This window comes from Vigna unguiculata, chromosome 6 (genome assembly GCF_037176805.1).
Source record: "Vigna unguiculata cultivar grain cowpea cultivar isolate G323 ecotype 2 chromosome 6, ASM3717680v1, whole genome shotgun sequence".
NCBI classification, from domain to species: Eukaryota; Viridiplantae; Streptophyta; class Magnoliopsida; order Fabales; family Fabaceae; genus Vigna; species Vigna unguiculata.
Genome location: NC_140797.1, coordinates 34,444,494 through 34,455,503, shown reverse-complemented (window position 1 = coordinate 34,455,503; position 11,010 = coordinate 34,444,494). Strand labels below are relative to the sequence as shown.

General features: G+C 30.4%; 1 protein-coding gene across 1 annotated transcript; it reads left to right on the top strand.

Annotated features, from left to right (window-relative positions):
* The first annotated feature begins 469 nt into the window (after positions 1 to 469).
* On the top strand, positions 470 to 4,361 carry LOC146885830 (cellulose synthase-like protein E1). Its single transcript, XM_085675319.1, has 8 exons — positions 470 to 982; positions 1,110 to 1,431; positions 1,713 to 1,853; positions 2,031 to 2,162; positions 2,267 to 2,479; positions 2,621 to 2,851; positions 3,237 to 3,584; positions 3,730 to 4,361. Exons 1-8 carry the CDS (start codon positions 711 to 713, stop codon positions 4,285 to 4,287), a joined length of 2,217 nt encoding a protein of 738 aa, XP_085531445.1. The 5' UTR covers positions 470 to 710; the 3' UTR covers positions 4,288 to 4,361.
* Positions 4,362 to 11,010: the final 6,649 nt, after the last annotated feature.

Sequence of the window (11,010 nt, the reverse complement as noted above, 5' to 3'; positions counted from 1 at the left end):
CTTCAGATTTTTTTATATTATCATCTTTTCCTTATTTTAGAAGTGTTAATATTTTATATAGATCTTTCTCTTGGATGTCATTTTCATTAATTAATAAAAACAACGTAATTAAAGATTTATAAATCTATTTTGATGTTTGCTTATTTCAATTCGAATAGAAAGTTACATTTATAAAAAAAATTGTAAGAATTAAATACATTGTGAAATCTGATTTAATACGAAATTCTTAAAATATAAAAATCTCAAACATATCATTGTCAGTAGCCCTTCACCGTGTTATATTAAAAACATAAAAAGGTAAAAAAAACATATAAAAGGTTAACCTTTCAGCCTTTGTGAACATTGATGAAAATAAACAAGAGAGGATTTTACTATAGGAGAAATAAAGGAAAAATATTTATAAAGACTGCATCAGCAAGTTTTTTGTTCCCTTCTTGGACGAAACATGGTTGTCATTGATCCACAAAGATGCAAACTTTGATGAAGTTTAGGTAAAAAAAAACAAAGATTCTGCCCTCTCATTTTCTAGGAATAGACATTTTGAGGTAAGTGAAGTGACGAGAATTGTTTTTGATTTGACTGATATCAATATCAAAGAACTTCAAAAAATCATATCACTCTACTACCATGGCTCTTCACCGTAACAAAGTGTTGTGTATTGCATAAATAGTGGAAGAGTTGAGAAAGTAGAGTAGAAAGTATCAGAAGATATGGCAGAGATGGAGTATTCTCCATTGTTTGAGACAAAGAGGGCCAAAGGAAGAATCTTTTACAAGCTCTTTTCTTTGTCATTGTTTGTGGGAATTTGCTTCATCTGGGTTTTCAGAGTGAGTCGCATACCCAGAGAAAGTGAAGCTGGGAAATGGGGTTGGATTGGCTTGTTTTTTTCTGAACTATGGTTTGGTCTTTATTGGCTTCTCAGACACCCCTTCAGATGGAATCCTCTCTTCAGGAAACCTTTCAGACAAAGACTGTCTCAAAGGTACACCATGCACTCACTTCTTCTACACCTTTTTTCACTACTTTACTATCAAAACGTATCCAAATTTTACTATCAATGCCATAGAGAAGTATAAAACGGAGAAATAAAGTGTATGTTGTTGAAACAGATATGAGAAGGTGTTACCAAAAGTGGACATCTTTGTGTGCACAGCAGATCCAGAAATTGAGCCACCAGTGATGGTTATTAACACAGTGCTATCAGTTATGGCTTATGATTATCCACCACACAAACTCAGTGTGTATCTTTCAGATGATGCTGCTTCAGATATTACCTTCTATGCTCTCTTAGAAGCTTCCATCTTTGCAAAACAATGGCTTCCATTCTGCAGGAATTTCAAGGTGGACCCCACCTCACCAGCTGCTTATTTCAAAACTATTCACTCGTCTACTCACCCAAATGCTCATGCCAATGAGTTGTTCACCATCAAGGTCACTTCTTTTCTGCTATTTTATTGGCTCTTTTATAACTTCTTTTTAGTAGTGATAGTCTTAAATCTAGTGTTTTTACCTCATCACTAGGTCAACTTTAGTAAATTTAATAAGATATACAAAAAGTTTGAAAAAAATATCATTTTTATCTTATAAAAGAATGGCAAGAACTTTTCATAAACCTTATCCACTTTTTTGATTTGATTAATGATTACAAACTGTTTGACATATGCAAAAAATTACCATAAAACAAATCATTAATATATGGAATTAAAGTGCAGAAATTGTACCAAGATATGGAAAGTCGAATAGAAAATGCAGCCAAGATGGGTAGAGTACTAGAAGAAGTACACTCAAAGCATAAAGGGTTTTCACAGTGGGATTCATATTCTTCTCGAAGAGACCATGGCACAATTCTTCAAGTATGACACTTTCTCCTAAGCACTTTTGCTTTATCAAACTAGCTATTCTTAATTTTAACAATATATATATTAACAAAATTCCACATTAGTCTCATTAACTAAAACTAATGTTTGGATATTAATGTTTTTTCTGTGTACTGCTATACTGATCCCTAGATTGTATTACTTTCTTTATAGATATTACTACATGGAAAGGACTCGAGTGACAAAGATGTAGATGGGAATGTTATGCCCCTATTGGTATATTTGGCTCGTGAGAAGAGACCTCAAGTTGCACATAACTTCAAAGCTGGAGCCATGAATTCATTGGTATTTTATATACCTTTCATTTATTAACATTTATGATAAGGTTTGTGCATGATGCTGTGAAATTAATCATTGGTTGTATTATGTGTTTTTGGTCCTAAATGCAGATAAGAGTGTCATCAATGATTAGCAACGGGGAAATTATCCTTAATGTAGATTGTGACATGTACTCAAACAATTCTCAATCTCTAAGGGATGCACTCTGCTTCTTCATGGATGAAGATAAGGGCCATGAGATTGCTTATGTGCAGACTCCACAGTGTTTTGAGAATATCACGAAGAATGATCTATATGGTGGTGCTCTACGAGTAGTTTGTGAGGTAAATTAGTTGATGATTTTTGCTAATCAAACCAAAGTTGTTCATGATTAATTTGCATTGTTTTCTTTGACAAAAGGCACTCTGCTATTAGATTTCATGAATTAAATTTTGTGATGGTTTGGATTTTGAACATGTACGAAGGTGGATTTGCCTGGGTTGGACACACTTGGAGGACCTTCTTATATTGGGACTGGCTGCTTTCACAGAAGAGAGATATTGTGCGGAAGAAAGTTCAGTGACCAATACAAGAAAGATTGGAATGAATACAAGAATATTGATGATATGAAAGAAGCAAGCTTGCATGAACTGGAGGGAAAATCAAAGGCTGTTGCTAGTTGTACCTTTGAGAAAAACACTTTATGGGGAAATGAGGTCACATTCTTTTTCATTGTCCCTCTCTCTAGCTCTTGTTTTCTGATAGTGATTGTATCATATTTAAACAATCAAGATTAATAAATAATTGCGTTGGAAATACAATATCAACTATAAATAAGACGAATTTAGAGTATGTAAGTGGGCAAATCTCATCTTACAACTCGATCTAATGAGATTTAATCAGGCTTAATGTCATTTTTTAAGAAAATAAACGTCAGTTTTTTAAGTCATCATGTAACCAAAATAACTAGTTTTTAGTTTTAATCTTCCATGCATGATTATATGACTTGGACCTATAGTTTTTTTCAGAATAACAAAGAAGTTATCTATAATAGTGTAACAATGGCTAATCTATTGAAGATATATGAATATTTGATTGCAGATGGGACTGCTATATGGTTGTTCATTAGAGGATGTTATGACAGGATTGTCTATTAAATGCAGAGGATGGAAATCAGTGTTCTATAACCCTCAAAGGAAAGCTTTCTTAGGTGTATCTCCAAACACCTTGCCACAAGTACTAGCTCAACATAAGAGATGGTCTGAAGGAGGCTTTCAAATTTTGCTTTCCAAGCTCAGTCCTGCATGGTATGCTTATGGATTAATCAGTCCAGGCCTCCAAATGGCATATTGTTACTATCACCTGTGGGTGTTTATTTGCTGGCCAATTCTATATTATTGCATCATCCCTTCACTCTATCTCCTCAGAGGCATTCCCTTGTTTCCAAAGGTATGAATGTGAGACCTTATTCACAGCACAAGTGTGGTTGTCAAGGACTGAATCTCACTTTTAAGATATTAGATAAAATCATGTGAATGTTTGTGTTTTTAGTTTTTGACATGGTATCAAAATTTTACCTTGTTGCATTGATCAGATGTCAAGTCCATGGTTCATACCTTTTGCATATGTGATTCTTGGCGATTCCTCTTACTGCTTGATGGAGTTTTTGTGGTCAAAAGGAGCTGTAAAGGGTTGGTGGAATGAGCTACGGATATGGCTGTACAAGAGAACAAGCTCTGACCCCTTTGCTTTTGTTGATACCATCTTGAAGTGTTTTGGCTTTCAAGAATCAAGCTTTGTAGTATCTGCAAAGGTAGCAGAAGAAGAAGTATCCCAACGATATGAGAAAGAAATCATGGAGTTTGGAAACTCATCCCCAATGCTCACTCTGCTAGCAACACTTGCATTGCTCAATTTGTTTTGCCTTCTTGGCATGTTCCTCAAGCAAGTGTTCATCAATGAAGAGGGTCTCAGAATTTTTGATGCAATGGGATTGCAAGTTCTTCTAAGTGGGGTTTTGGTTCTCATCAATGTACCAGTGTACCAAGGACTCTTCCTGAGAAAAGATGAGGGAAGATTACCAATGTCTGTTGCAGCAAAATCCACAACATTGGCTCTAAGTACATGTGCCCTCTTTATTTCCTTAAGTTAAGATGTTTGATATTTTCAGTGATAATTGATATTGGTAGCTATAATTATTTTTAATATATTTTAAAACATCAAAATTAATGTAAGTTAATATTTTTTGAAAGTACAGTATATTTTGAAGGTATAATAGAGGAAGGGCAATTTGACTTCTCCAGATAAGTTTTTTCTTTATATTAATTTTTTTAATGGAAATATTAGTAAGAAGATTTAATAGAAATTTCGACACTAGTAAATATTGTCGCTCATTCTCACCTAATAATTAATCATACTAGTAACTTTTCCACAAAATTAGGTTTATAATTAATAGCAACTTGGCATGACATTACAGAACATAATATTTAGAAAATTCTCATTTCCTAATGCTTTTCCTTCAAAATTTTCTTGGATACTCCGTCTCAATACTTCAAACTTAATCTTGTAGAGTGCTTCAGTCATAATGTCTGTAATCTGATTTTCTGAACTGCAATGCTCCATCAAAGGCTTTCTTCCATATCATGTTTCAAAAAGTGTTTTTCCTTTCAAGACTTTGGTAGACATCATATTCAACATGTATGTAGAGGTATTAACCACTAACCACTTCTGCCCAAAACGATTTTGGAAGATCTTTTTCAAAGAGCAAACATATTGTCATCTCCAGAATTGACCTATTTTTCCTTTCCCTCATCCCATTTTGTTGAGGTGTGTAATGACCATTTAGTTGATGTTGAATTCCAACCTTTTCACAAAAATTGTTTAAACTCCCTTATTGTATACTCACTTCCACTATCATATACGAGCTTTTATGTTTTGTATCTAGCCTCATTTTCAACCATAAGCTTTAACTTTTGGCAAACATCAAACACCTTTAACTTTTGTTTAAGAAAAAACACTCAACTCATCCTTGTAAAATCATCTAAATTTTCTTCTTGAATTTATGAATATTGATCTCAAAGATATTCAACTCCAAGTTGTTTTTGGCTTGAGGCTTCTACCTTACTTGGAAAAGTTATCCCAACTGTTTATTTCCGTTCAACTCCAAGTTGTTTTTGGCTTGAGGCTTCTACCTTACTTGGAAAAGTTATCCCAACTGTTTATTTCCATTCTAAAGGAAAGTTTTTCCCTCTCATTTTTATAGACATTATCTCACATCCATAAGGATCATCTTATATTTTCAAAATGTAGAGCATAATTCCTTTTAAGCATTTGCCCCACATTCAAATGACTTTGACTTAAATCAGGCACAAATAAAACATTTGAGATGTATTTAATACTTGAAGGAGTTCCAACAGTAACTACTCATTTGCCTTTAACATCAACACTTTCTCTGTTGCCAATAATGACTTTTGGGAAGTAGGAGCGATAAAGTTTCATAAAAAAACTTGCATCATAAGCCATATGACTCATGTCTATTAGCTAAGCTTATTTGCTGCTACTTGCAGATTAGCAAAAGGTAACAAATAAGTGCTCCTCATTATGCTTTCAATGCTCAACAACTTGAACTTGTTGTCCTTGGTACCTTATCTTGTTTTTACACACTTTTTATGACCAAGTTGATTGCAGGCCCTACATTTGAAAATCTAGGTCTAAAACATTAATAATGTTCTATATGCTTTATTTTTCTACAATGAGAGCAAGGTGGAAACTTCTCTTTCCAACCTTATTTAATGTGTTTTCTTTTTTTCCACTGTCTTTCTTCCCACCAAAAAGGTCTTTTCTCATAGCTGTTTATTCCTTATGATGTGTTTGGATGAGACAATTTAAGAGAGTAATTTATTTATTTAGAGAGTTTGAAATTCTTTGAAGGAAAATGAGATGTTTGGATGAAGAAGTTGAAATTAGGAAATTTTAAGAAGGTATATCAAATAACAAAAATAGAATAATTTGAAATGTCTTTAAAAAATAAAGAAATTGAAATTTTCCAAGTTGTTAAATTGTTCATTGGTTAGGAAAAAAAATCACATGTCCAAAAAATTAACTCATATAGACCATCAGTTTGAGTGGAAGGTCGACCCGAGCTAGGTCGGACAAAAGGTTGAGACGAGTGAGTTCAGGCTGAAGGTTCGAACAAGTTGGCCCAGGTCGAAGGTCGAGTCTGGTCAGCTCGGGTCAAAGGTCGAGTCAGGCCGACCCAGGCCCTAAGTCGAGCCAGGTCAACCCTAGCTAAAGGTTGAGCAAAGTTAGCCTTGGTTGAAGGTCGATCTTAGTTGGTCCAGGTTGTAGGTCGAGCCGAGTCGGCCTTGGTTGCAGGTCAAGCCGAGTCGATCTTGGCCAAAGGTCAAGCTGGATCGGCCTAGGCCAAAGGTTGAGTTAAGTCGACCTAAACTAAATGCTTAAACCAATCTACCCTATTGAATGTTAAGTCAAGTCAACTCGAGCCAAATCGATTTGAATTGGCTGAGGTCGAATTAGTTTGAATCGGCCTAGGTTGAACCAGTTGAGGTCGAATCAACTTGAGTCAACTTGAACCAAAAGTTGAGACAAGTGATCCAGAATCGAAGGTCGAGCTAAGTTAAATTATATTCAAAGGTAGAGTTGAGTTTACGTGAAAATAAAAATTAAATTGCTTTATCCAAACAATAACATTGAAATTTAAGATATTTCAATTACTTCATCCAAACTAATTATTTAAGAAATGAAGAGAATTTAAATGCAAGTAATTTAATTAATAGGTATTTCAATTTCTTGGAATTGTTGAAATCCCTCATCCAAACAAAAGTTTAAGGTTTGATTTTATTGTTAGACACAAAAACACCTTCAACATTTTCTTCCATTTTTAGTGATCTTCTCTGCTTAGTGGCTTGCAAAGCATTCACAAGTTCTGCAAATGAAATGTGACAAAAATCTTGATTTTCTTCAAGAAAGGAGATTTTTGACTCAAACCTCTATAGAAGAAACACCAGAATTTTCTCCACAACTCTTTAATATTTAAGTTCTTCACCTAGAAATATGATTTGAGTAACTACTTTATAAAGTCTGTCAAAAAATTTCTTTACTATTTTAGATTCCCTCATTTTGATTACTTCATATTCTCTTCTCAAATTCAACACCTTCATCCTCCTTATTCTTTCACTACCTTGGAACTCCTCATTGAGCTTGTCCCAAGCCTCTTTTGCTATCATAAGATCCAATATCTTGATAAAAACATCATTGTGTCTTGTTGCATGTATAATGGCAAATGCTCTTCCTTCCTTTGCCACTATGGAACCTTGTTTGAGAAACTATTGGGTTCTCTGATAAAGGAGTTGGATTACTTCCATTTTCCACAAAGATTGAGCTCTCAAATAATACTACTAGAAATTCTTATATTACATGAGATTTTTTTTTATTGCAAATTTGTTAAAAAAATTTGCAAGAAAATACTTTTTTCTTCCATTTTTTCAAAGAATTTTAATTGATAGGTAATTCTTTCATGGGTAATCATTTCTTACAAAATTATATAATTTGCAAGTATTTCCTACAAAATTTATTGCAAAAAGTGTTTTATATAAAATATTTTGCCAGAAAACTGGTAGTAATTTCTTGCAATTTTTTTTTACAAGAAAATTAGTAAGTATTTACTACGAAAAAGTTTTCAAAAAAAAAAAATTAACAGGAAATATGAATTTTTTTAGTAGTGTAAATTCTATTTTTTAGAACCCACAAATCATAGTTCTCTCTTAAAAAAAAGGAGTGGAGGTAAAGAATTGTTATTTGATGTCATCTTTTTTATGGGTATTTTTTTTCTTGTTTGTATAAAACTTTTTCACTAAAGACTCCTAAAATCAACGAGTTCTTGATATCATTTTGTAAAATGAGAAGAACTTGAATATATATATATATATATATATATATATATATATATATATATATATATATAGGTTAAAATACCTTTTTGGTCTCAATTTTCGTCAAGTTTTTTCAAATAAGTCCTAATTTTAGTTGTGTTCAAATAGATCCCAATTTTCGTCAATTTTGTTCAATTGAGTCATTTTTTGCTAACACCGTTTAAATCATTAACGGCCATGAATAGTGACTGCCACGTGTCATTTCGTATTTTTTTTAATTTTTTAATTTTAATTTTAATTTTTTTTAATTTTTTTAATTTTTTTTAAATGTACATGTGTCAATCCAGGAGTGTGCCACGTGTCACTTCGTAGTTTTTTGAATTTTCTTTTAAATTTTAAAAATTTTTTTTTTAAATGTCCACGTGTCAACCTAGTAGCGTGACACATGTCAAAGTCAAAGTTCTAAATTTAATTTGGTCCCTATATTTGTTATTTTTGTTCAACTAGGTCCCAATTTTTGTTAACATTAACCAATTTGGTTCCTCTCCAAATTAAAACCAAATTTAATTTTTATATTAAAATTCACATTTTTTATTGAATATTTTTATATAATATATTAAAATTCACATCATTATAACTTTGATATAAAAATTAAATTTGGTCACATCTTCGATAGGGACCAAATTAGTTAATGTTAACAAAAATTGGGACCTAATTGAACAAAAATAACAAATATAGGGACCAAATTGAATATAGAATATTGACTTTGACACGTGACACGCTACTGGGTGATACGTGGACATTTAAAAAAAATTCAAAAAAGTTCAAATAAAATAAAATAAAAAATTCAAAAAAACCACGAAGTGACACGTGGCACGCTCCTAGGTTGACATGTGTACATTTAAAAAAATTCAAAAAAACCACGAAATGACATGTGACAGTCACTATTTATGGTCATTAATGATTTAAACTGTGTTAGCAAAAAAGGACTCAATTGAACAAAATTGACGAAAATTGGGACCTATTTGAACACAAAACAAAAATTAGGACTTATTTGAAAAAATTTGACGAAAATTGGGATAAAAAGGTATTTTAACCATATATATATATATATATATATATATATATATATATATATATATATATATATATATATATATATATATATATATATATATATAAGAGTTTTTGTTGTGAAAATAACTATAGAAGAAAGGAGATCAAGAGCTTTCTCACGATATTTTAAGTGCATTAGCTTATATATCATAAAAGATTTCTCTCTGATTAATAAAAGAGATATAAATCTGTATAAAATAAAGGTTACCATTGATTCTCACCTAACCATTAATCATACAATCAATTTTCCCAAAAAAAACAAAGTTTATAACTAGGAGAATACTAACCTGTGTTTGAATACGAGTTAAAAAATAATTAATGTGTATTAATTTTATTATTTTTATATTAAAAGTTGAAAAATAATTAAGTCAGTTAATTAAAATAATATAAACATATATAACAAATTTTACAAAGACATAATTATTTTTAAAATTTTTAAGATATAAAATAAGCAATTTTAAAATTTTAAAATTTTAAGATCTTTATACAAGTTTAGGTAATTAAATTTTTTTATATTAATAAATTTATGTATTTATAATTAATAATTTGAGTATTGAAATATTGTTTATTTTTTAATACATGGTTTTTTGAGTTAACAAAAATGTTATAAAAAGTTATCAAGTTAGAATAAAGAGATTTAATAAAGTCTCAAATTAATACTTTACTTATATTTTAATTTTTAATATTAAATATAATTATTTAATTGTTTTTTTAATTTTTATGAGTAAATACCAAATAAAATATTAAACGTGATTATACAATATTTAAAAGCATTTTTGTTCTTTAAAGATAAAAAACTTAAAAGTCAGATTTTATTTATTATTATAATTAATTATAAACTTTCACAAAATTTAATATATATTACATGTTAACAAGATCTTATAATAATATCAACCTTGCATATCTTATTAGTAAGAAAATAATATTTTAAAAAATTTCACCGACAATGTCTCAAAGAAATTTTTCAATGTGAATTTATTTAACTAGAAGACTTTTTGGCAATATTTAATTAAACTTATAACAAAAGTTGGTGGTTAGCAATTAGTGTGCTCGTGTTTCACTTTGGCTTTGAAATGATGTGCACATATTTTGAACTCAGAAGTCTGCACTCTAACAGTTTAAATAATGAATGGTAGGATTTGAATTGGATCGTCACATTTCAAAGTTCAGATTTGGTTTAGATTAATTGAATCATTCAAACACACCATCATAAAGGCATCACTGCAAGATTTTTAATAAAAAATTACTAAGAAATAATTTTGACAAAATAATTTAATCAATTTTATTACCTGACCAATGATTTAATTACTGTATCTTATTCTATAAATTGCCTCTCAGTACAACGTTATTTAGATTACCACTATACTTCAAAATGATTCAGGTAAACTAAAGTTTACGAATAACTTCTTTAAATAGAATAAAGAATGAATTTAAACTTTCTTTTCTAATTAAAATTTGTATGTATTACAAGTGTATTTACTTTTCAACCTCACAGCCATTTTCATTAATTAATGACAACAACTTAATTAAAGACTAATCAGTGTATTTCAATGTTTGCTTATTTCAATTTGAATAAAAAATTACATTTATCTAAAACTATAAGAATTAAAGACATAGTGAAATCTAATTTATATATGAAATTCTTAAAATTTAAAAATCTCAAATATCTCATTGTAGGTAGCCCTTCTCTGTGTTACATTAAAAACATAAAAAGGTAAAAAACATAAAACATATAAAATGTTAAGCTTTCAGCCTTTCTTAGCATTAATGAAAAATAGAGAAGAGAGGGTTTTACTATCGGAGAAATAAAGGAAAAATACTTTTAAAAACGGACTTCAGCAATTTTTTGTTATCTTTCTTGGAGCAAA